The 25,516-nt window shown below is 57.9% G+C and overlaps 1 protein-coding gene across 3 annotated transcripts in view; it reads right to left on the bottom strand.

The window, feature by feature from the left end:
* The window catches only part of ZMIZ2 (zinc finger MIZ-type containing 2), a 43,427-nt gene that overhangs the window by 7,542 nt on the left and 10,369 nt on the right, over positions 1 to 25,516 (bottom strand). For 2 of the 3 annotated variants that reach the window (XM_048829159.2, XM_048829157.2), the window contains exons 2-13: positions 11,817 to 11,940; positions 10,535 to 10,652; positions 9,763 to 9,965; positions 9,213 to 9,405; positions 7,560 to 7,823; positions 6,815 to 6,994; positions 6,177 to 6,242; positions 5,332 to 5,539; positions 4,626 to 4,767; positions 3,951 to 4,161; positions 1,268 to 1,373; positions 259 to 416 (exon numbers count right to left, since the gene is read on the bottom strand). In XM_048829159.2, coding sequence (XP_048685116.2) covers positions 259 to 416; positions 1,268 to 1,373; positions 3,951 to 4,161; positions 4,626 to 4,767; positions 5,332 to 5,539; positions 6,177 to 6,242; positions 6,815 to 6,994; positions 7,560 to 7,823; positions 9,213 to 9,405; positions 9,763 to 9,965; positions 10,535 to 10,652; positions 11,817 to 11,866 — 1,899 coding nt within the window. In that variant the 5' untranslated portion in view covers positions 11,867 to 11,940. The remainder of the gene's footprint in view (positions 1 to 258; positions 417 to 1,267; positions 1,374 to 3,950; positions 4,162 to 4,625; positions 4,768 to 5,331; positions 5,540 to 6,176; positions 6,243 to 6,814; positions 6,995 to 7,559; positions 7,824 to 9,212; positions 9,406 to 9,762; positions 9,966 to 10,534; positions 10,653 to 11,816; positions 11,941 to 25,516) is intronic. The other variant, XM_048829158.2, reaches the window with a different exon arrangement.

Raw genomic sequence — 25,516 nt, 5'->3', positions numbered from 1 at the left:
GGAGAAGGCAGCAAAGTGATGCCTCCAGGTGGCAGGGAGAGAGACAGCCCAGGCACTGGGCCAGCAGCCTGGCCTTACAATGTCCCCAGTGAGGGGTCTCCCACCCCTTCTCAGGTGGCAGAAGGGTCTTCCCAGGGAGGTCTCACTGCCATTCTGTCCCTTTGCCACTGGTCAGAGCCCTTTATTTCTGGTCCTCCCAGCATGTGCCTGAGCCCAGACACCTGGCAGGGAGCTCAGCCAGTGTGGGGGGAGTCTCACCTGTATGTGCCTGCAGTCATGGCCCCGGGCAGGGAGCTGGATTCTCCGGAAGGTGATGGGACACTTCAGCGACACCTTGATAGCTGTCTGCTCCACGCCGTCCTCCCCATTGGGACCCGGAGTCCCTGGGATTGTCCCACTGCTGAAGTTTCGCTTTACTAGGTATTGAGAGTGAAAGGCCATTGAGAATAGCACCATTACTTCCTGGGGAGCTGGGCTCAGGCAGAGGGAAGCTCCAGGCCTGGGGAGCCAGCCTGCCAGGAAGCTGCACAGCCCCTTACTCCAACCCCTTAGGGAGACCTGCTTCACATGGCAGGGCTGGGAGGGGAGACCAGCAGGAGGCTTGTTAGAGTGGGGAGGCTTGTGCAGCTAACAGGCAGCACTGGGACCAGGCCTCGCCACCCTTATGGGTCAGCTGGTGGCAACTCGCGCTGGGGGGGGAGTGCTGGTCACCACTAGGGTGCCCCCTGGTGCTCAAAGGCATGCATGTCACCCCTGGCACAGTGAATTGGGATGTCAAGGGTTAGATGCCCAGATGTGTATGAACTGCACTAGCCCATTGCGATGAGCCCCTGAGCCAGCAGGAGGGGAGAGCCCTTAGGAACAGACCAGCTGGGCTTGGATGGGGGAGCACTGACTGGTGCCCTAATTACTAACCCCTTGCCCTCCTCTTTGCCTTTCACCTGAGGCTCTCCAAGCTCCTTAGTCACTAATTGACTGTGTGGAAGCTCAGTATCATTATCTCCATTTAACAGGTGGGGAAACTGAGGCACAGATGAGGGCAGGGGCATGCCCAAGGTGAGAACCCAGGAGTCTTGACTCCCAGTCCCTTTCTCTAAATATAAGCCCACAAGGCATGGCCAGAAAGACAGAGCCCAGGGCTACTTGGAGTTCCTCCTTCCAGCTCCCACCCATAGCAGCTCCACCAGGAGCACTGCCCACAGGGCTGAGGCCTCCAAACTCATGGCACATTGAAGGAGCCACCTTGTAGCCCAGCGGGGGCACTCACTTTTGGTGATGCAGTGCTCGGCTGGCAGCAGGCGCTTCTTTATTAACCCTTGCAGCACTGACCGAACGGAGGGCCGGTGCACCAGCTGCAGGACAAAGAGGTGAGACTGCAAAGAGGGGAGAGAGATTAGCTGGGCCGCGTGTGCACAAATCAGACCAGCGTTGCCATGCCTCTCCCACAGAGCCCCCAGGCTTCCATATCCACATCCATCTATTGCACCAGTAGATCCCCAGGGCTCTGCACAAGAATCCCAGCCAACGGGCTCTGCTGAACTGTCTCGTTGAGCCTTCTAGTGTGTCTGGAGTCCCTGGCCCTTTTAAATGGCCACTTGCACTCCTAATGACATGGCTACAAACTGTATCCAGTATACATGGTCAGGGCCACCTTGCATCTCATCCCCAAAGGCTGAGCAGAGCTTTCCCAGCTACCCGGAAGCTGAACGCAAAGCCCCTTCCAGGGGGACATTATGGGTGGCAGTGGTAGGGCCATCTAGAATTAAGGTTGCTCGACACTTCCCATTCTAAGACCCCGTTTTTAGCTGTTACTGTTTCCAAGACCAAGACTAGAGAATAACACCTTGTTTTGCCCACAGTCAAAAAACTTTTCCAAGCATTTTGCTGAGAAGCTCTAGCACCCCCACACTTTGGGGCAGGGGTTAGAACGTGACAAGGGGTTGCCCTCTGGTGTAAGCAAAGTGCACAGGCAACCTACATTGAGGAATTTCCTAGCTTTTGAGTACTTGACTTTGCAACCTTAACATTCTTTTCTCACGGGGTGTGGGGTTTTTTGGCGTTGGGGTTTTTTTGTTTTGTGTTTTTTACTGTAATATGCCATTGGAACATCTGACCAAGGGCTGGGATGAATTCTCTGTCACTGGCAAGGTTTCAATCACGATTGGATGTTCTGCTAAAAGATCTGCTCTAGTTCAAACAGGAATTAATTCAGGGCAGTCCTCTGGCTTGTGTTATGTGATAGGTCAGCCTAAACGATCCGAGTAGTCCCTTTTGGTTCAATAAGCTGTGAACTTAGGTTCTCTCTCATAATCTGCTCCAGGGAGCACAGAAACCCAATTCTGGTTCTTCCCCTCCCTCCCAAAGTCCAGGCTGTGACTTCAGGAATATCTGCCCCAGAGGTCAATCCACCTACCCCATGATGCACTGTATCGTGCTTTCACTCTCCAACGGATGGGGCTGCCATGCTGCTGGTCTAGCTAACTTGGTTAGTAAGGGTTTGATTTTCTGTTGGGGGGTGTGCATGGTGGGAGTCAGGAACCATCCCAACAATTAATAAGCTTTTGTCTTTCTCTGGTGCCTTTAAATGGTGGATCTCAACATGCTTTAACTAAGCAAGCCTGGAAGGTAAGTTTAGTGTGCACATTGCTTAGGCCACACTCCTTCCCAAAGCTAGGAACAGAACTAAGGAGTGAGTTCCCACCCCCTCTCTACCCCTTACTCCACCCTCCCTGCTAAAACCCGGGCTCCAGCTCAGGGTTCCGGGATCTCACTGCTCTGCTCTAACCAGTAGACCACACTGTCTCCAATAGGCGAGGGGTGGGTGCCTCTCTGGGATGCTGCTGGATGGAGCATGCAGATGCTGTGATATACAGGTGCCTTTGGGAGGCCATGCCCACATCTCCTGGCCTGGCAGAGATCGTGTGTGGTGTCTGGTCTCTGACTGGCCGGGGACAGGAAATGGGTTTTTATTCCCACGAAAAATCTTGGATTTTCGTCAAAAAACGGAAAACTAAAATATTTCCATTTGGTAATGCTGCTGTGGTGCCTCATAGGAGTTGTAGATACCTCATGCTCTCATTCTCTATGGGCTGGACTACATCTCCCATGATGCACCAGTTTCTCCCCCTGATGAAGGCAAGTGATGGTCTCATGGGAGTCCCTGGTTGTGGTGCATCATGGGAAAGTGAGTGTGGCTGGGGAGCCTGGCCCTTAGAGTAGAATGTGGATAAGAGGAAAATGAACTACAACTCCCATGAGTTGTGTGGCAGCAGCATTGCTGAATGGAAATATTCAGCATTTGTTTCTCTGATAAAAAATCAAAAGTAGAACCAGGCAATAGACCAGAGCAGATCTTTTAGCTAAACATCCAACCTTAATTTAAAAAATGTCAGTGATGGAGAATCCACCATGAGCTTTGGGAAATTGTTCCATTGATTAATTACTCTCACTGGTAAAAAGTTACACCTTATTTCCAGACTGAATTTGTCTAGCTTCAACTTCCAGCCGCTGGATCACGTTAGACCTTCCTCTGCTGGACGGAGGAGCCCAGTATTAAATATTTGTTCCCCACGTAGGTACTGACAGACTGGGATGAAGTCACCCGTTAGCCTTTTTTTGTTGTTGAGCTAAACTGATTGAGCTCCGTGAGTCTTTCACTCTCAGGCAGGTTTTCTAATCCTTGAATCATTCTCGTGGTTCTTCTCTGCCCCTCTAATTTATCAACACCCCTCCTGCATTGTGGGCACCAAAACTGGACACAGGATTCCAGCAGTGGTCGCACCAGTGCCAAATGAGCAGGACTGGGCCCACGGTGTGATGTAACTTTACAGCGAGCATGTGTGCACACATATACATACACACACGCTTGTGTGCGTCTGGCAGTGTCTGTGAGTTTGTCAGTTTGTGCATGTACTGGGATCTGGGCAGGCAGGGGAGTGCAGGTCACTTACACAGCAGCAGGCGGTGACGGTTATCTGGATGGTGTTCCTCCCAGGCTGGCACACCTGCTTCAGGTAGAGGGGCTTGTGGGAAGTCTTGTTGTCACCCCGCTCGATGGTCAGGGGCGTAGCATTGACACTGACCTGGACTGAGGCCGGCCAGTTAGTGTTCATCTGTCGGTCCTCATGGTGGTAGCATTTGAACTGGAGCTCCAGGTCAGGCCTTGGGCAGGAGGAAAGCTGGGTGAGTGACCCTGGAGAGTTCTTTGGACAGCCGAGGGGGGTGTAGAGGGAGATAGGCTAGGAGCCCGTGGAACAGGGATTCAGGGTAGCTCCAGGGCCAGGGGCACGGCATCGGCCAGGTTCTCTCCATTGGTAGAGAGAAGGCAGACGGGGCTGTGACTCAGCGGCGGGGATCCCAGCTATGAAGGGGCCAGAGGGCAGTGCCTTGGGATGGAGGGACCAGAGGGTGACGGCTGGACTGGAGGGTGGGCAAAGGGGCAGACCCAGCTGTGGGGAGGCTTGGAATCTCTGCCCCTATGGGGAGGCCAAAGCTGCTCCACAGCCAGGAGGGCCGGGTGTGAGAGCGGCCAGGCCAGTGCAACGAGGACCCCAGCAGAACTGGGGGGACTGCCAGCGCTAGCGGTGAGGGGAGCTGTGAGTGGAGCCCCGCGGGGGAGGCCTCACCTCAGCATCAGTGTCTTGTAGACAGAATCGCGGAGCTGGAAAACGTGGTTGCTGACAGCCAGGTTGTGCTGGAGGCGGAAGGGCTCCAGGACCACCCCGTCCCGCACGGGGAAGGTCAGGCGCAGCTCCTCGCACGGGTTGCCTGTGGTGGGGGAAGGAGGGCTCAGGCTGGGGATGGGCCAGCGGTGCAGGGCCATAGGCACCGGCAGGCACTGCACCTGCAGCACCACGGGCACCAGCCGCAGAGGGCGCCAGGCCATGGGGCTGGCCTGGACCCCCCTGCCCCTTCTTCCTCTCCCAAACATGGTTGGGGGCAGTGCCCTGTCCTCCCGTCTTTGGGTGGCGTCCCAGACACCCCTCCCCCGACCCGATTCCACCTCCCCAACTGCCATGGAACCCCCAGCTCCCCAGTGTTCCATCCCCCACTACAGGGGCCATGCCCCCCAAATTCCATCCCGGCTCAGAGAGACAGACCCTTGTGCTGTTCCCCCTTGCCCTGTGGATGGGGGGCTGCTGTGCCCACATTTAGCGAGGCCGCATGGAGCTGCTGGGTTTCCTCCTGCCCTGAATTCATCCCCCCACGCTTCCTGTAGCCCGGGTGGACCAGCCCATGGATGATGGGCCTGGGTGGACCAGCTGGTGGGGAAGGCACTCCTCTGCTTCAGACTCCCGGGCCGGATCCCAAAGACCTGCAGGTGAGACTCACCTGAAGGCGACGGGTGCAGGGAGCTGACGCTGGGCTTGATGTCCGTCAGGAAGGGCGACTTGACATCCTGCCCCGGGGACATGTATGGTGGGATGGTGCTTCCGGGCGTCATGGGGGGCGTGGGGTTCCCGGGCAGCGGGGAGCTGGGGTAGCCAGGCACAGACCGGCCAGGCTGCAGGGAGACATACACATCGTGGCTGTCCCCAGCCTTTGGGGGAACCCGACCTTTAGCACAGGGGGTGCATCCCCTTACGGACTAAGAGGGAAACAGGAGATATGGGGCAAGCGGGAGGGGAGTAGGGGCCTGCTCCTCTGGGCAAAGATGCCAAGGAAAGGGGGAGGCTGGGAGACCCCTGGAGCGCAGGGAGAGCTACCAGTGCCTCTGGAAGTTACTTGGCATGCCCATGAGCAGCCCACTAGATGTGCCAGGGGGCTCGGGGTTGGAAAAAATATGCCCCTTGGGACAGCAAATCCTCCTCACTCGGGGCAGTATTGGGTGGTAGCACCTGGGGGGCAGAGCGCGCGTAGTTCCAGGGGGACAGGACTGGTGTGCTACTGGCGGGCAGAGCGGGTGTACCAGGAGAAGCAGAGCGGACACAGTACTGGGAGGGCAATGCTGGGGGACAGAGGGGATGCAGGACTGGGAGGTACCAAATTAGGGTGGTAGTACCCAGAGGGCAAAGCGGGCATAGTACTGGGAAGCAGTACTGGGGTTGGGGGTGCAGAGCAGGGGCAGTACCAGGGGAGGCAGAGCGAACAGAGTATTGGGCGCAAAGCAGGCCTGGCTGCCCCTCAGTTCCCAGAGCAGGGAGATGCCAGGGCTGGCCCTCGGTGCAGTGACTCACCCCGTTCATGGAGGCCTGGCTGTAGCTGGTGAAGCTGGCATTCTGCCCATTGAACTGGTCAGTCGGCTGGAAAGAAGATGACCCCAAGGCACAGCGTCAGAGGAGCATCCCAGTCCTCAGACTTCAGCCCACCCCAGACCCGCTAGACTGTCCATCATGGACTGGCCCCCTCACCCCATCCCGGGGGGGGGGGGGGGGGGCTCGTCTCAGGGTGTAGGCAGCAAGATGGGTCAGGGGTACAGGCAGGAGCCATGGGATGCAGGGGAGGATGGTCTTCGGGCTAAAGCTTGAGCCTGGGAACCAGGACTCCTGGGTTCTTTTCCCAGTTCTGCCTTGCTGGGTGACCTCAGAAAAGCCCATTGGGCCCTCTCTACAATGGGGTTCAGCTGCGGGAGACAGAGGGTTAACTCCTCAGGAGCTCCTGGAAGAGGGGGCACTGGAGCAATTGGGGGGGGGGGGGGGGAGTGTTAATAAAGGTTAAAGGTGTGTGGAGGACGGTCCAAAGTAACTCCCCCCAAGCAATCTACAAAGACAATGTGCTTCCCCCAGTGGAGGCTGCCTGTACCCCACCTCGTACAATGCTCCCCAACACCATCCCCCTATACAGTCTCTGCAGCGTCACCCTGACAGTTAGGTACCTTGTAGTATGGTCCGGCGGAGACAGAGGCGGGGAGGTACTGGCCCATTCCTTGCTGCATGGGCATCCTGTGACCAGGGTATGAGGGGGACGGTGCAGATGGCTGGGGCGCGCTAGGAGCATACTGGGCAGCTTGGGTGGGGTACTGGGCCCCCTGGATGTACTGCTGCCCGGGGTAACCCTGAGAGGGAGAGACAAGATGGCATCACAGCCCTGAAACTAGGAAGAGCGGAACCCCCCATGCAGCCACCTCTGGGGTGGAGGCCAGCACAGAGTTGATGCATCACTTGCTGCCCAGCAATGCTGAGCAAGACTCCAGAAAAGCCACGCCCAGTTATCTCCGTTCGCCTGGCTGAGTGCCCCAGGTCAGGCTTGAAGCTGAGAGCTAGGAGCCTTGCTGAAAACACTGCCTCCCCCAGCAGCATTGTGTGCCTCCTCCCTGGGTGCCAGAGTTTGTGGGGCCCACAGTAGCTCCCCCTCCTTTAGCCCTGGGCAACTCTCAGCTTATCACTTTTGGCAGGCTCAGGGTTAAAGCTGGGCATCAGGTCTCTCCTGAGGGGACAGATGAGGTTGCAGAGCTGCAGGGCTCCCAGCCTCCCCAGGCAGGAGCCAGGCCCAGGACCCCCTCCTTGGGCAGCGGCAAGCTGGGTCCCAGCATGTGGGGTTGCTCTGGGCTGTTTAATTGCAATGGGACCCAAATCCCCTGCCCGCTGATCATGCCGGCCTCATCCCTGCTTCTTACTCACGTCACTGGAATACGCCCTCTTGACCCCCTGCCGGGGGATCTGCTGGCTCTGTGGGGGCCCAGGGTACCCATGCTGGGGCAGCCTCTGTCCTCCATACAAGGGGGTCATGCCAGGGGCCCTGGCGGGGTTCATGCTCATGGGAGACATTCCTGAAGGGCCCATCACGCCCCCCATGCTGGCAGGGTTCATCCCAGCTGGCACAGCGGGTCCGCGGGGGCCCGAGTGAGGCAGGAACTGGCTGTTAAATGGCTGCCCGGCCCCCATCTGGAGAAATAAGTAGAGAGATCAGAGCCACTTGGAAAGGAAACAAAGCACACAGGGTACTGCAACAATTCCTGGTTCACACCCCAGCACTCAGCACTGCTGAGGTGTCCAGCACCAAACCCCATCACTGATGCCCCCACACCCAGCACCCATCACTGAAACACCCCACGCACCCATCACAGACCGCACCACACCCAACCCCATCACTAACCCCCCCATGCACCCATCAATGAACCCCCCACCCCAACCCCATCACTGACACCCCACATACACACATCACTGACCCCCTACGTATACCCATCACTGACTCCCTCCACACTCAGCACCTACCATTGAACTCCCATACCCCCAACCCATAACTGAACCCCCCACACCGCCAATGCCATCACTGGCCCCACCACTGACCCCCACACACACCCACCCCATCACTGACCCCCCACGCATCTCATCACAGAACACCCCCACCCCAACCCCATCACTGATGCCCCCGACATATAACCCCACCACTTACCCCCCATGCACCCACCACTGACCCCCTACATCCACCTAGAACCCATTACCGATCCCCCCACCCAACAACCATCACTGACCCCCCCATGCACCCATCACTGAACCCCCCCATGCACACCCATCACTGAACCCCCACATCACTTGTAACTGACCCCCCCACGCACCCATCACTGACCCCCCCCACTCCAACCCCATCTCTAACCCCCCATGCACCCATCACTGACCCCTCCACACCCAACCCCATCACTGAATCAATCACCCCCACCCAACACCCATCACTGACCCCCGCATGCACCCATCACTGAACCCCCCCACACAACCCCATCACTGACCCACCATGTACATGCGTCATTGACCCCCACACACACCCAACCGCACACTGACCTCCCACATACACCCATCACTGACCCTCTCCACAGCCAGCACCCATCATTGAACCCCCCCATGCACTAGTCATTGACCCTCCAAACAACCCGATCACTGAACCCCCACATAGACTCAGCATCCATCACTGACCCCCTCCCCACATCCACCCAGCACCTAACTTCCATCACTGACCCCCCACCCCACGAACATCACCTACCCCACCCCACACATACCTACCACTGCCAGAACACCTATCTCCCCTCCCGCGCATCTATTCGTGCTGGGGCTCCTGCCAACCCCAACACCCTGGAGCACCCAGCACAACCTAGCGCCGCCGGGCCTCCAGAACGCCAACCCTATCCCGTCGATGCTGAGGCACCTGTGCACCATCCCCAACCCGTACCCACCACCAGGGCTGCCGGGCCCCAGAGTTACGCCGACACCCCATCTAATACTGCAGCCCAGTGCCTCCGGCCTGCCAGCAGCTGCCTGGCTGAGGGAGCACACTCTTACCGCTCCGTACTGGCTCAGCTCCTGACTCTGCTTCTCCTGCAAGGCGGCCACCGTGGCTGTGGCCGTGGCTGTGGCCGTGGCAGCTGCTGCGGCCACAGCGGCTGCAGCAGCCGCCTGGGTGAAGTCGGCCGGGGGCCGGCCCGTGTGTGAAGGGAGGCCCATGCCGCCGGGGCCATTGGGGCTGCCTGCGTAACTAGAGAAAGGGGAGGAAGTCACAGAGCCATTCCTGCAAAGGGCTGTAGGACTCCCCCCTTGAAGGCCATAATGGCGCCCCACCATCTCCCTGAAGGAGCCTCCACCCCATCCCAAGGCTGGGCTCCCCAGTGCCATCAACAATGATGGGAGCATGGGGACGGCTCCTTACCTGGCCAGCACAGCAGTGTGTGTGGGCATGGGGTGTTTGAGGGCTTATTAGAGAGAACAGCTCAATTCTCCCATCACACCCAGGGCTGCCCATGACCCTGAGAAGCCATCACGCCCAGGAGAGCACTCCCACCACACAGAGACTGGGCATGAGGCCAGCCGAGCCACGCCAAGGCCCCCTCCTTACCTGGTGGTGAAGCCCGGCCCCCCAGGGTATGTGCTACGGCCGTACATCCCCTGCTGCACGTAGCCCTTGCTGGCGGCCCCCTCCGGGAAAGGCTGTTGTCCCATAAACTGAGGCGAGTTCATTCCAGAGCCACTGCCAGCCATGCCGGGCATCATGGGGTTTCCAGAGGTGTTTCCCCCAGGGCCCATGGAGTTTCCAAAAACCTGCACAGGACAGATCCCAAGAGAGGTGGTGTAAGGGGGTGAGAGAGGCAGCATGAGATGCCAGACCACCCACCCCCGGGAACCCCTCATCACACCCCCTTCGCCAAGGGGCTGCAGCCCAAGCACCAGCAGCATGACTGGAAGTAGGGGAAGGAAAGAGGGGGCTGGAGGGGCGAGGGGGGCTGGTGGAGGAACACGTGTAGGCACAGAGTTGGCAAAGGGCAGTGTTTGTGGGGAGCTGATGGAGTGGGGGTGGTGTGTGGGGGGAGATGAGTTGACAGAGGCAGAACATGGGGGGCTGGGGCTGAAGGGAGGAAGGGGGCTGGGATGGGACATATGTGGGAGGCTGTCATAGCAGGGACAATGGTGGGGAAAAGGGATTGGCAGAGGGGCAGGAGGGGGGTACAGGTCCCAGGACAGATCTCAGGGACGCTTTCCCCTTTGTAATGTTTTAGGGGCTCCCAAAAGCACCCCAGCTCTGGGCAGCGCCCTAGACCTTGCCCTTGCCACTGCCACACCCAGGGGCCTCCAGCTGTGTCCCCGTGACTCAGGGAGGTTGCCCCAGGTACCTGGCTCTGGGACGTGTTGTTGCTGACGCCCCAAACGGTGGTTACCACGGAGAGAGATCCTGCAGGCTGATTGGTGCTCTGTTGCCAAGGAACTGACTCGTATGCAAATGAACCATCACTAGAAAGGAAAACAAGGCCATTAAAAAGCCCTTTGGGGGGTTGGTGGGGATGGTGGAGCAACTGGACAGACACACATGGCCAGGGCTGGAGGCATCCATGGCTGGGGAGGGGCTCTGGCAGATCTGAGGGAGGGTGGGAGAGGAGTTATTTAAGGTACGCACCAATGTGGACACAAGAAGCAATGGATATAAACTGGCCAGAAACAAGTTTAGGCTTGAAATTAGGTGAAGGTTTCTGTGAAGTTCTGGAACAGCCTTCAAAGGGGAGCAGTAAGGGCAAAAAAATGAACTAGCTTCAAGACTGAGCTTGATAAATTTATGCAGGGGGTGGTGTGATGGGACTGCCTACAATAGCATGGAGCTGATCTGTGACTGCTAGCAGCAAATATCCCCAACGGCTGGTGATGGGACACTAGATGGGGAGGGCTCTGAGTTACTACAGAGAATTCTTTCCCAAGTGTCTGGCTGGTGGGTCTTTCCCACATGCTCAGGGTTGAACCGATCGCCAGAGTTGGGATCAGGAAGGAATTTTCCACTGGGTCAGATTGGCAGAGACCTTGGAGGGGTTTTGCCTTCCTCTGCAGCGTGGGGCCCAGGTCACTTGCAGGTTTAAACTAGTGTAAATAGTGGAGTCTCTGTAACTTGGGGCCTTTAAATCACGATTTGGGGACTTCAGTCACTCAGCCAGAGGTGAGGGGTCTGTTACAGGAGAGGATGGGCGAGGTTCTGTGGCCTACAACGTGCAGTAGGGCAGACTAGATGATAATGATGGTCTAAGAGTCTACCTATGAGCGTTGGAAAGAGCTGGGGTGGTATCTGTGGCCAAGCAGGAGGTGCTAAGTTGGGGGGATCCATGATGGGGGAGGAGGCGCTGGGTCTATGTTGGGGAGCAGGGACAGGGCAGGAGGCAACGCAAGGTAGTTATCAGCGAGGTTTGTGTAGAGATGATACAAGACACATCACCCCGTCCTCTGGTGCCACATTGTTTGCAACACTAGAGCTGTGCGTGGAGAGCTCTATTGCTCCCCCCCATCCCGGCCAGCAGGAGAGGTGAGGGAGGACCCTAGTTCCCCATACATCTCCCTGAAAAGCCCACCCCAAAATCCTAAGGTGTGCCAGGGACAGACAGACGGACTGATGGGCAGATGAAAAGAAACACTCACCCATGCGGCGTGGGTGGGAGGGATGGTTTCATTGGGTTCATGGAGTTCATTGGCTGCAGGCAGGCGAGCAGGGCACGTGCTGGGTCTTCAGGAACAGCGAAGGAGCTGGGTGGCTGTGGCTGGGCTGGGAAGGGATAGACAGAGCGCCAAGGCATTAACTCTACAAGGAGGCAGCCACACAGAGTGTTAGCTCTCCAGGCAGGCTCTCCTGCCATGGGGCACTGCAGGGGGAGCTCCAGCTATTCCAGCCCCGGCATCTCCCAGCAGGGGGCGCTAGGGGAAGCGGGGCAGCTGCACCAGCTGTGGGGAGCGTGGCAGAAGTGCTGTGGGGTGAGACCTTTTCCAGCAGGGGGCACCGTAGGGAATGGGGAAGCAGTTCCAGCTGCGGCTGCACTGGGAATGGTTTTCCCTGTGAAAATTATTCCCGTTCCACATCAGAACACAAGGGAGACCTTTCAACAGAGAGCGAGAGACCATCCCCTTCCCTTCCCCAGCAGGCCAGGATTAGAGCATTGGTGGTGGTTATGGGGGTGGGGGGGACTCACATTCAAATCCCACCTCCAAACTCAGCAGGGGAAGGAAGGGAATAGCAATGCCTGAACCACCCAGCAACAGATGTCATCGCTCTAACCACTAACCATTTGGGTGCTTGGCTCTCCTGGGGGCTCTCTCTGTCTCCTTCCTCCCCCCCACGCTCCAAGAAAGGCCATCCTAAACCTGAGGATCCTCCCGTGCCAGCCCCCCAATCCTCAGGGCAAGTGTCGGTGACACTGATCCATTCCCACCAACACAAAAACATTTAATTGAAAAACGGCCGCCCAGCTGGCATCCCTGCACAGGCTGAGGGGTGCCTAGAGCAGGCAGTGGGTTCAGAAAGCAGCAGTTGCTTGGAACCAAGGGCAAGACTTAGCAAACCATATCTCTCTCCGCACCCCCCTGCACAGACAACCCTCCACATAAAAGCACTCCCCATCCCACACATGTACCCTGCCCACAAATAAATGCCCTCTGCGCATGTGGCCTACTCAGATGCAATCCCGCAGACACCCCCATGGACACAGCAAATATACCCACTGCCACACAATCTGCCCGCTGCCACAACCACTGTCCCTCCACGACTGCTCACACAGCCCCCAACCCCTCCACGCCCCACACTCCCTGACACACAGTGATGCCCCTCTGCCCAGAAGCTGAGGTGCCAGGGCTTTGCCTGTCTTGGCCTGAATAACCCTTGTCCCAAGGTACTAATGCTCTGCCACCTCCTTGGGGGTCCATGGGGTGGCCCCACACTGCCCCTAGGAGACCCACAGGTCAGTGCTGGACACTGGGCCATGGTAGCAGGGGCTGTGATTCAGACAAGGCTGCAGAGAGAGCAGGGCACGTCTAGGCACAGAGCCGATGCACTCGCCCACCTTCTCTGCCCCCTGAGGCCCCCTCCCACTGGCCATGTCTCTCCACCCCACTGCACCCCTTCTCCACATCAATGAAGGCTCCCATGCAGCCCATTGGCATCTCATGAGCATGATCAGGCAAGGACGGTGTCTTTATCCCTGGGTGGCAGAGGGGCGTGGGGAGGGAGCCGTCACCCAGGGAGGCCGGAGCTCAGCTGGGAATGGCACCCTGGAGTCCTGAGTCCCAGGCTGCACCCGCCCTCCTCCCAGCCCATCCCTGGCACCCCACGGCCTCCCCCGCTTCCCAAGGCCAGGCGGGGGCGGATCCTGGCGCCTCACACGGTGTTTGTGTCCAGCCCTTTGATCGGGTCAGATAAGGTGAATCCTTCAACTCACTTCAATCCCCTTAGGCCAACCCTCTGGTCTCACCCACCCCCTCGCACTGGGCCCCCGGGACTCCTCTCTTGCCCCCCAATGAAGCGCCCCCCGCTCTCTTGAGGGGAAGTGGTCACATTGGCTCAGCAGCGCCAACTACGTCAGCTTCACAGCACGGCCAGCAGGAACTTGGCGTCCTGCCCAGATCTGGCAAAACAAGGTCCTGGCATGCGCGGGCTGAAGGGCTGGCCTAGTTCCACTGGGTTAACTCTCCCCAGCCCACGGTTTGTGGCTGATGGCATGAGGCAACCAGAGCAAACCACAGCACCTGCCACCTGGCTTAGGGGCCACTATGCCCCGGGCACGGCAGGGAGGGGGAAAGGGTCTCTTCAGGAAATGCCCTCTCCCAGCGGGGGGGGGGCGCTGTGGGGAGCAGGGCAGTAGCACTGACTGTGGGGGGAGCTCCCGGCTACCTCAGCCCCGGCCTCTCCCACCAGGGGGCGCTGTGGGGAGCGGGTCAGGGCACTGGCTGTGGGGGGAGCTCCCAGCTACTCAAGCCCCAGCCTTTCCCAGCAGGGGGCGCTGTGGGGAGTGGGGCAGGAGTACTGGCAGAGGGGCGCCCTGACCCATCCCATGCCCAGCATCCCTGAAGGCAACAACGTGCCATCCCATGCACAGTGAGGAAGGAAAGCATCTCTGGCTTGAACAGCCCCGACCAGCTCCTGGATCCTGTTTGCAAACATGCGGTGGAGCCAAGGCATCCTAGTGGGAAGCCGGCAGTGCAGGAATCTGGCCCGGCCCTCTGGAGCAGAGGGGTACGAAGGCGGGGCAAAGGCTGCCCTCCCCCTTTGTGCCTGATGCTGGGGGCGGGAAGGGAAGCAGGCCTGGGGCTGGGACAATAACTGAACCCCCCCGCTTCCGCCTGGCAGCCTCCACCTCTCAGCCATGAAGCACCAGAGCAGGGGAAACAGTAAACCCTGGCTCCCTGCCACCCCCCGCTCCCCTTGTGTGCTGGAGACAGGACTGTGGCTGGAGCACCCCACGCCCCAGTCAGGGGGCTCCCAATCCTGCTGTCTGCCTGCTGCCCCCCGCACCCGCTAGGGACAGGGGCATCCATTCCCCGTTTGGCTGGGCCCGTCTGGAGCGAGGGGGAAGGGGGCTGATGGCTGGGCCCTGAATGGAGGGCTGCTTGGCTGATGCTCCCCATGGGGGAGGGGAGCGCATGAGCTCAGCAGCAGGAACAGGGGCAGGATGCAAAGGGGTTGCGGGGAAGGGAGCCTGGTGCATGGCGGGGAGGAGCTGCACATCCCCCCCATGAGCTGCAGGGCTTGGGGGAGGCCTGAGAGGGGAGGTGGGGGAGGGGTGTTCACCGGAGCTCTGCTTGCAACAGGAAAACATACAGCAAGGATTGTTACATCTCCAGCACTGAGCCCCCCTGCCCCATCCCTCCGCCTTCCCGGCCAACCCGCTTCCCCTGACCAGCTGGTCCTTAACTAATGACCCAGCTCCTGTGAACGGTGCTGAACCCCATCCCTAGCTGACAGGATGTCCCCAATCTCCAACTCCGAGCACCCACCAGGCTCCCAGACACCCTCCTGAGCTCTGCCTACACCCACCAGGCACCTTAACAAAGACTTCACTTTTACTAAGTTCAACCCACCGTCCCCCTGCTGCAACATGCTGGCCGCCCAGCTAAAACCCCAGCTCTTTGGCTCAGGGACTTGTTGTTCTAGTTTTGTCCAGCACCTGGCACTCTGGGGTCCTCGTCTGTGACTGGGGCACTCCTAGGCACTACTGCAGTGCAATTAATAGACTAAGACAGAAAATACTCAAGTTTAAGGTCCCCCTAGCAGCATCAGCTCAGCACCTATGTTATGCTGCACATTTGATCCCCAAGAGAAGAACAGAGAATTCCAGTGTGTGCCCTGGTGCTGAGGTGGCAGTGCTGTGGGACTCTTCGGTTCTGAACGTAAGAGCAGCCAGACGGGGCCAGACCAAGGTCCCTCCAGCCCAGTGTCCTGTCTGCCAACAGGGGCCAATGCCAGGTGCTTCAGAGGGAATGAACAGAACAGGCAATCATCAATTCTGCAGGTATTTTTGTTCTCTGATCTCTGCAAATTTAGTGCTGCACTTACAAAATTCTGTGGATTGAATTTCCTAGGTTTTTAAAGAGGAAAAAAATCCATTGCTTTCAGACGTCCCTTCAACCAACAATAATGTTAATACCCCTACGCTGCACTCTTCATCGCTTTGCAAAGGATGGGAGAAACTGAGGCACACTTTCCCTTCACACAGGTACTTCCCTCCCTGGGTGCAGTCCCAGGAGAGGAATCCAAACTTAGGGAAGTGGCTTCACCAAGCATCTTGCAGGCTACTGGGAGAACTGGCCATAGAACCCATTCTCCTGAGTCCCTATCCAGTGCTCTATCCACTAGGCCACACAGCCTCTCCACGGCAATCTTTGCTAGCTGTGCACGGATCCTGCAAACAGACCCAGACAAGCAGGGTCAGAGCCTCACCGGGGCTTCATTCGCACAGATCTGCTTGCAGGATCTCAGCCCTTGAGATTTAACTGCACAAGCTCAGCATGTGATTTTCAACCAGTTGTATGTACCTCAGTCACTAAACCAAAAAGATTTGGTCTCCAACCCAAGCCAAGGCCACAGTCCCCAGGAAGGTGTTCATCCAGGTAAGCCTGGAGTCAAACCTCAGCTGGCTTTGCCCTGAATACTGCTGGATATTTTCTCCACTCTCCAATGACTCAAAGGGCTTTTGCTCAAATTTTCCAAAATAAAAAAAAACAAACAAATAATTTCCTTCAGGCAGAACCCCCCCAAGCCTGGAAAATTCCTGCCCCGGACAGCACATGTTTTGGAAAACTGTGAACATCTGAAAAGCAGCAGCGGGAAGAAGCGTCGCCGCTGAAATGCCACCGAGAAACAGCAACGCTTCTTGGCGGCATTGCGGCGGCAGGGTGTCCTGCAGGCACACAAAAATGCCCCGGCGGGTGCCATGGTGCCCGCGGGCATCACGTTGGGGACCCCTGGGTTAAGGGATCTCTGCAGAATGACAAGCCCACCCAGGCCAGACCCCTGCCTCCGGCATGACCCCCTACAGCTGGGCTCTGCACCCTCTTCCCCCAGGCTGGCAGGCCAGGGCCGGCTGTCTAGCATGAGGGCGCAGCAAGACCCAACCCTAGGTCTGGCTGCAGCGGCTGGCCTCAGCCAGGGGGCTCTCCCTGCAACTCCCTCCCTGGGGTCTGTTCTGTGATGGAGACAAGCTGGAGCAGCAGTGACACCCGCCCGCCCCCTCTCAGCCACAGCCCCTCCGGAACAGCACGTCCTTCTCCACGCAGGAGCCAGCACGGAGAGAGGTTGCAGAGGGGAGGATACAAACAAGGGATTTCACTGCAGGAAAACTCCTGCCACCTCCATCCCATGGTAGTCTTGAGGAGGATGGGTGGCCAGAGCCCCAGGCAGCCATCTGGGTGGGGCAAACCCCACAACATCTCTACCCAACTCTAGTGCTTCCTAAGGAGCTCCAAGCAAACATTAATAGAGCCCCTGACACCCGAGTCAGGCTCATTATCCCCGTTAAAGGTGGGGGAAACTGAGGCATGGAGCGGTGAAGGGACTTGGCTGAGGTTACTGGCACAGAACCCAGGAATCCTGGCCCTCAGCCCCCCTGCTCTAACTGTTAGCTCTCCCTCCCTCCCACCAGTCCCTTGTTAACACACTAACACCACACAACAGGATTTTGCCCTTGAGGGAGAAGGGCTAGGCAGCATTGCAGCTGGTATCCAGTCTCACCTGATCACTCAGGCTGAGAAGCAGTTTTCAGACACCCCGCCCACCCCCCATTTTCACTGGCTCCTCACACAAGATCACCTGAAGTTGCATTTTTTTTTTAAGTGATCAAAATTCTCAACAGTTTTTCAGCAAAACTGAAAAACCAAAACAAATCCACTTCCCTGCACCAGGGCACGTTCTATCCAGACTGCTATGGAGGGGGGTGTCTACAGACCCCCAAACTCTGCTCTCTCCCCCCTCTCTATCTGCTGGGCTTCACGAGACCAGTCCCTTGGCAAAAAGCCCGAGTTACGATTCCCTAAAGTACTAATATTTAGGCGCCTGTCTTTGGGGATCTGGGCCTTGGAGACTCGGTGAATACAGATGCTTTTCACGCAGGTTGTAAGTACACTTGCTGTGTTGACACCCACTTTGCTGACTTCAAGCCTTTCAAACTAATTCAAGACGAACATGGGAAAGGGGCTACACACCTTTGATTTGTGTAGCTCACAAAGAATGTTTTTAGAAACAACTGTGCAGGTGGCATTTTAATCCAGTTAAGATCCAGGGGCATTGTTTGCCACCGTGTATTTTTGCCATGAGGAAAGTGCTCTGTTGGAAGGGCTGCAGGGAAAAGGGAACATACTTGCACAGGAATTAAAAGGTTTTTGGCAGGAAATTATTAGAGAGATTCATCTTATAACAAAATGCTAGCTTCCCAGAGACCCCTTGACCTGCTTACTTAATGTTCCCACAAAGGATCTACCTTTTAAACAGAACGACAAATTAATTTCTTTTATATTGTTAGCAGCAAGACTTTGTATGACTTTGTATTGGAAAAATGTGACTTCTCTTCCTATGGAATTGTAGTATAGTAAAATATGAACTGGCCTTGTCATGGAAAAGCTTTCACACACAAGAGAAGCACTGAAAAGAGGATAGTTATTTAGAACATTGGTCATCTTTTTGGGGCGAATCAAAGGAGGAGGGCTCCCCAGCCAGCGAGCCAGGTTCTTTAGCCAGGGTCTTTGACTATTAATCTCATCCTGAATAAGTAAAAAGTAATGTATGGTGTAGTATAGCAATGTTTTATTGTAACTTTTCTTTTATAAAAAGTTTAGAAGACAAACAAAAGAACTAATTCCAATAGTTTCCTTCAGATTTGGCTTGTTTGGCAGATCTCAGCAAGATCTAAAAATGAAGCCAAGTTTGAAAAAAACAGAGGCGTGGTTTTAAAAGTTAAGAATGTTTAGGGATCACTGCTGACATGAGATTTTCCTTTTCCCCCACTTATTTATCTTTAAACAACTAGGAAATTAAATGCAAAACTATATTCCACTGTTACACGCATTCAAGTCAAGAACAACAAAAGTTCATGCTGACCACAAATCCTTAACTCTGCCTCCTTGGGTCATTTGCATTATGATACTGTCATGCCCACATTCTCTTGGATACAAGTGTAGCTGCAGAAATTAAAGACAGTGTTATCCTGGGTTATGAGACCCTGCAGCTGAAGGTTGTGTCAAAATGCAAGCACCTAAGGGTGCAGAGTTGACGGAGAACACAGACGGGGAACTTGGTTAAACTGTTCATTCTGATTTGGGCATGTCCTGACCATTGATCGATTTGTTGTGGAATGTGTAAGCTACATGATTAGCCTCGTTAATGGATGAATGAGGGTGGCCGTATTAGCACGGATCCAGCAGCCCCTCTCCAAACCGGACACAGACTTCCCAGTCTTCCTGGGAACACCAGAGATTCGCTAACCCACAGAGCATTTCTATGCCCCTGTGCTGCCCCCTGCCCTGGCACGGCCTCTGCAGCAGGGCAGAGATAAGGACCATGCAACTGTGTGTTAGAAACCCTCTCTCTGAGCCGTCGGAGAGGCACTTGATGACCTCCCAGGGGTGCAAAGACCCCTGCCAGGCACCTCACCCCATCCTGCACAAAGACCATCCTATCCCTCGGGGTGAAGGCCAGCTTACCACTCCCACCCTTCTCCCATTGCCTCCCCTGAGCACTATAAACTCATGGCACTCGTGAAAATGGCTGGTGGATGAAGAAGTCCCAAAGGAAGATCGGGGGATCCTTTGGGCAGGACAGTGGGGTAGAGGTAGGCCGTGTGTCCAGAGGGATCCCCCTCATCTGCAGCTTGGCAGAGTGAGCGGGTTGGGCACCAGCAGAGCAGATGCCAGCCCCAGCTGCCCCATGCTGAGTGGCATTCAGCCATATCGCAGAGGTGTGTGTGTGTGTGAGAGAGAGAGAGAGAGATCACCAGTGCCTCTGTGATGGCTCAGATACAAAAGCCCCCTCCAATGCCCCTCTCTGACCCCCATAACACAGTCCCTTCTCTCTGCCCTACTCACCCTCCAGGGACCAGCCAGCCACCTGAGTGCTCCAGCCCTGCACCCCTTGGCAAAACTCAAGGCGGGGGTGGGAAGCGCTCTAATTAGATTTCTCCATAACCTCACTGTGCGGGGAGCAGCGCAAAGGGGTGACACGGCCCCACCATGGGGAAATGCAGAGATGGGGCCGCCTCGCCACAGCCAGCCCAGGGTTCATCACTCGCCACCCGTCCCAGAGCAGGGCGGGTGGCTCTGCGAGAGCAGCGGGGCACAGAGCCGGGGCGGGGCTATGCAGAGAGAGGGACAGCGGGAGAGCTGGCTGTGTGGCTGAGCTGCGGGGCCACCAAGACAAAGCCCGGGGAGCAGGGGGGCTGCTCCCAGCTCAGGGTGTTGTGGAGGAGAAGGCTCTCGCAGTGCCAGTGCAAAGACAAGGCAGGAGCTGAGTGGAGAAGCAAGTGACTCAGGGCCTGATCCTGCCCCTTTTGGAGTCATGACAGGCAGGCAAGGACTCCATTCCCACTTGTAAATGACCTTGCAAGGCAATGGAAGGTCTGCTCTGGACTCCCCAACAAGCTGACAGGTATGGAGACCTAGGAGGGCAGGCGTGAGATGGATCCTGCCACAAATGGGGAGACAGGGGCTGCTGGGGCCCCCCGCTGCAGACAGCAGCAGCAGCCTCCGGGAGTGGACCCTGCCAAGGGTGGGTGGAGGATGCTGCATTTAAAGGGGCGGGGGAGGAGAAACAGTACCTAGGGTCAAGGAACATGAGAGGAACGACCACGCTCTGCCCCACCCAGCAGCACCCCAGGTCACCCTGCTGCCCCAGCACACACCCAGCTGCCAGGCTCCAGGGCAAGGCCACGAGGTTCTGCACCAAGGGGCCACCCTCTTGATCCAGCCTGTCCCACTGTCAGTGCCCTGGAAGGAGCCACCAGCTGCGTGTTTATTCTGTGGGAGGTAAAACGGGGAGGGGAGTTGCTCTTGGAGTTGACAAATGGGTTCTCTGCCTGCTGCCTCAGAGCTGCTGATGCCCCTCAGCACTGACTCGTAGCCCCTTGCAACCCTAGCCCTGGGTTTCCCTTGTCACAGCTCTGCCAGTGCCCCTCAATCTCAGCCTGCAGTCCCTGCTAGCCCAGCTGTGGGCCTCTCTTCTGCAGAAACTCCAAACAGAACCAGTCTGTGTGATATAAACACCGGAATCGCACTCCTTGGCCAGGGCCCAGAGCAGTCTTGGGCACACCAGAGCACGGGGCAGGAGGGAGCAGGACAGAACAAAGGACCTTGGTACAAATGGGCAGCCAAGGGGCAACATGACACAAATAAGCATCCAGCCTGGAGCTGCTCCATCTCCAGCTGGGATCGCGGAGGCAAGAAATCCCCTGGTGGGCCATTCTGGAATAAGCTGTCCACAGGGGACATCCCTTCCTGACCCTGATCAGCAGCTGGCTCATACCCCCTAGCAGGAGGATGTGTACCAGTGCCAGGGGAGTGTATAGTACCCCTCTGGGTCACAAGGAGCAGACAGAAAAGGATTACAGGGCTGGGAGGTCATCCATCCCCTGCCCGGTCACATTATCCAGATACATGGTCAAGTCTCCTGTCAATCATTACAGAGCTATCCGGTGGCAGTGAGTCCCACAGGCTAATTATGTCCTGGGTTGATCTAAGGCCAAGCAAAGCTCTTTGGAGCAGGTCGAACAAGTTACACAGCACTAGGGCTGGCATGTGCTTAGAGTGCCTCCCAAGCGGTAGCACAGGTGACTCCATGTGGGGCAACCTCCTCTCTGAGTCAGGGGCGGCTCTGCCACCAGGAGGAGTGGTAACACTGAGGGTCCTGCCCCCTGTGCGTATGGGTAGGACTCACTGGCGCTTTTTGCAAGAGGGTGGGCACTAAACCTGCTGTCTGGCCCAAACCTCCTTGCTGTGGGGGTTTCCTGCCTGGCGTCATGTGGCTGTGCATGGCACCACCCTAGAGGTGGCCGCAATGTGCCAGAGTGGAAGCTGCAGAGAGCTGGGGGAAACTTACTCACCAGGGGTCCATTTGCTGGGGAGCAGGTCAGGTAATGGGGGTCAGCACCAAGCTTGCCCAGAGAGCCCTGCAAGGTGGCTTGAGCACTGGAGGGGTGATCAGAGCCACTCTGGCTAGCACGGCTAAGCCTGGGAGGGGCTTGGACACAGTAGCAGGGGTGAGGGAGGGTGCAGGGTGTGCCTCGTGGTGGTGGGGTAGTCTGCTTGGCTCCCCCAGCTCCTCTCTCTGCCTGGGCATCAGAGAGCATTTGCCAGGCAGGGCTCCCCTGCCCAGCTGGGCCTTTGGACTGGGTCAGTGGGGGGGCTGAGTGCAGGGTGGGGTCAGGCTGCTCCCCTGGTGCTGCAGGGGCATGGCAGCCCCAGCCCCACACCAGGCCCAGGCGTATCAGGCTACAATGTAGAAGGGGTGCTGCGACCATCTGTCTCTAGGTCCTGGGGCTCCCAGCCTGCTTGCAGCCAAGCCCATGCCTCCCTGCTCAGCTTGGAGGGAGGTGGGAAGGGGCAGCTGGCAGCTCCAGCAGGGGCAGTGACTAACCCTTCCATGGGACCCTGAGTCACTGGCGCGGCCCCATGACCTGCGACCGGCTCCATGGGGGGAGGCCATAGTGCAGTGCCCAAAGCCTGGGGCCTTGGCATGGAGCCCTGGGGTGCTCTCTGCCTCCCTGTCCACATGCCAAGGTGGCATTCTGCCCCCCTCACCCTGCTATTGCTATTCCTGCCCCATCTGGGCCTGCAATGTGCAAAGCGGTGGCAAGGGGTAGAAGCCCTGCCATGGCTCCCTGACACACAGGGACACCAGAGCTTGCTGGTAGAGCTGGGGACACTAACTACCAGACTCTGGCTGCCCTGATGGGAGCAGGAGGGAGCCCAGGCATTGGGCATGCCGAGCCCCATCCAGGTGCTGATGCGCCTTGCCACCGCCCATGGGGCCTCAGTACCCTGTTTCAGACCCAGGGCCACCCATCAGCAGCTGGCCCCTCCTGCACTCTGGGGCACGGCCCAGTGTCTCCCCCTCCCATTGTTCCCACAGCCTGGCCCACGCCAGGGCAGAGCTCTCCAGGTATGGCCACGGTGATTGCCTTGGCTCTACTCCCGCTGGGCTGCTGGCACCTGGAGCAGGGTCATGGCACATCCTGCCACTTTGACCCTGGCCTGGGCACCGTGTTCCCATGGGGTTGGGAGGAGGGAAGGGCAGGGGAAAATGTGCAGTCCTCCAGGAGCTGCTCCCAGTTCAAACCAATGTCCAGCAGTGGACAAGTTTAAACCAGCTTCTCCCCAGCATGGGTAGCAGCTGGTGCTCTCTTAAACTCCAACTCCATGCCAATGCTTGGCAAGAAAGAGATGTCCTCAGTGCTGGCCCAGGGAGGAGTCTGGAGAGCAAAGAGTCACGGGGAGAATGCCCCCCTGCCCAGCAACATCTGGGGAGGGGCCTGGGTAGAGGGGACAGTTCTGTATGTACATGCTCACCCCAGGTGCTCATTAGGGAAAATGAGGCACAGGGTGAGGTCCAGGCACAGGGCGAGGTCCTTGCACCCGAGTCCCCTGCTAGGGCAGGGATGCCAGTTTGTCATGACCCCCAGCATTAGCCTTTCACAAAATAGCAGAGATAATCCAATCCAATCCCCTCACCCTCCCGCATCCCCATCCCAGGGATGAAGGCCTAAGTGGGATGGCTGTGGGCCCCTGTGCCAGGGGGTACCCTGGTGGCTGGGGGAGATGAGGCTTCTTCCCCAGCCCTCACCTGGAGGAAGGGACCACTCTCCCCTCTTCTCCATGGCACAATTCTCTGGTTTCTTCATGTTGCTCCTCCTGGGGAGCTGGGCTTGAGGGGCGGGCTGCCCTAAGCCTGCCAGGGCCCCTGCGGGAAGGTGGTTTCTTAACTGTCCTGGAGGACTGGGCAGCTCTCTGGACCCTGCGGGTGCAGTGTGGAATGCCAGGAGGGGAAACAACACGACCACAGTGCTGGGCCCCTGTAGCTGGCTGGAGGGGAGGAAGGGTGAGCTGTGCTGCAGGCCCCTCCAGGTGGGCCTGCCCCTCACCCCCTGGTGCTGACCAGCTGCCTGTGCACGGCTCCCCTGCAGTGCACATCTGAACTCTGTGCTTCTTGCAGAACGTATTCCTGGAACAAGGAAACAGCCTGTTCCTTCCCAGGGATTATAGCCCAGGAGGCACCGCAGGAGAGGGAAGGGGGGGGCTGACCTGTGAATCAGCGGCAGAGCACCGAGGCCTCCTCCCTGCGCCCAGGGGCACAGGCGAGCTTTGCTGCCTTAACCCCTTCCTTCTGCAACAGGCCTGAGGCCCTCTCTGCTCCTGGGGGAGGCCAGCCTTGAGAACTGGCAAAGCTGCTGGAGGCCAAAGCACACAGAACCACCCCAGTGCAGTCCTCTATGGATCTGTCAGCAACTCCACCCGGGGGTGGGGATGCATGGGGAAAAGTGGGGTAGGTGTCCTGGCACCCCCAGAGGCACTGGAACCTTGCCCACAGACAAGGCCACTGAAGCACCAGGACAGAGACTGCAGGTCCTGATGTGCACCGAGCCACTAGGCTCGAGGGAAGCAGCACTGGCCTGGAGCTAGGGGCCTCACGCTGAGGGCGTCCGGCTCAGCCGCTCCGCTCCACGCTAGCAGCTGTGGAGGAAACTCCCTCTGTCATGTCGCTCCTGCATGGGCTCTAATCCTGCAGCCACCCTCCCCACCCTGTTGAAGCAGGGATCCCCAGGATCTGCAAACACAGGCCTCTGTGCATGTGAGGCTGTGGCCAAGCTCATGGGGTTTAGTGATTTCTGGCTGGGACTACTAACTTATTTCCAACTGCTGGGAGAGTCCAGGAGTTCCTCCCACAGCCAGTGCTTCTGCCCCAGTCCCCACAGCGCCCCCTGCTGTGAGAGGCTGGGGTTGGAGTAGCTGGGAGCTCCCTCCCACAGCCAGCGCTCTGCCCCCGCTGAAAGAGGCCAGGGCTGGAGTAGCCAGGAGCTCCCTGCACTCCCACGCTCTTTCCAGCGGATCCCCTCTGTAGCTGGTACTGGGGGGGGGGGGGGGGGGGGGGGGGGGGGGGGAGGAACAACACCTCTCTGGAGAGGTTCCAGGGTCTGGGATGCTGCATGCTCCGTGGCATGGGGGGGGGGGTAAGAGGTGCCTTCCCCTCCCCCACCAGGGGCAGATTCTAGGGCTCGGAGCATGAGCCTAATGGGCACAGCCCTCCCAGCCCCTCAGGGTGGGAGAGATCAGCACTGGGGGCCCAGGCACCTGGAAATGCAGTTGCCAGTTGCTGAGGCAGTGGGGGAGGGGAAGGAGGGGGTCACAACCGGATGTGCCTTGGCGGCTGCAGTTCCTGTGCAGGCCCCGGAGGTCTCCACACCCCCGCGCAGGGCAGAGCGCTGCAGTCTCCACACACAGCTGCTTGGGGGAGGGATGGGGTGTTGGCCAGCAAACTGTGCTGGGCACAGTCCCATGGCCCCTTCTGCTAGGGAATCCCCCCAGCCACGCCAGGAGAGAGCTCACTCTGGAGCATGGCGTCCCACTGGCAAGGGAGAGGTGCCTGCAGCCCACAGGAGGGTCAGACCACCCGCACAGCTAGTCAATGGCTGATCTCCACGGGGCCAGCGCCTGGCCAAAGGAGGGGGGGATGAGGATGGTAAGTGGAGGCACAAGGGGGGGATTAGTAAGAATGGGGGTGACATTAAGGCTGAGTAGTGGAACTGCTGGCTCCAGCAGGCTGCAGGGTTGTCTCCTGGGATGCTGGAGCATGGGGATTTTGAACTGCGAGCACTGGG

Source organism: Caretta caretta, chromosome 26 (assembly GCF_965140235.1).
Source record: "Caretta caretta isolate rCarCar2 chromosome 26, rCarCar1.hap1, whole genome shotgun sequence".
NCBI classification, from domain to species: domain Eukaryota; kingdom Metazoa; phylum Chordata; order Testudines; family Cheloniidae; genus Caretta; species Caretta caretta.
This window is presented reverse-complemented; position numbering and strand designations above follow the sequence as displayed.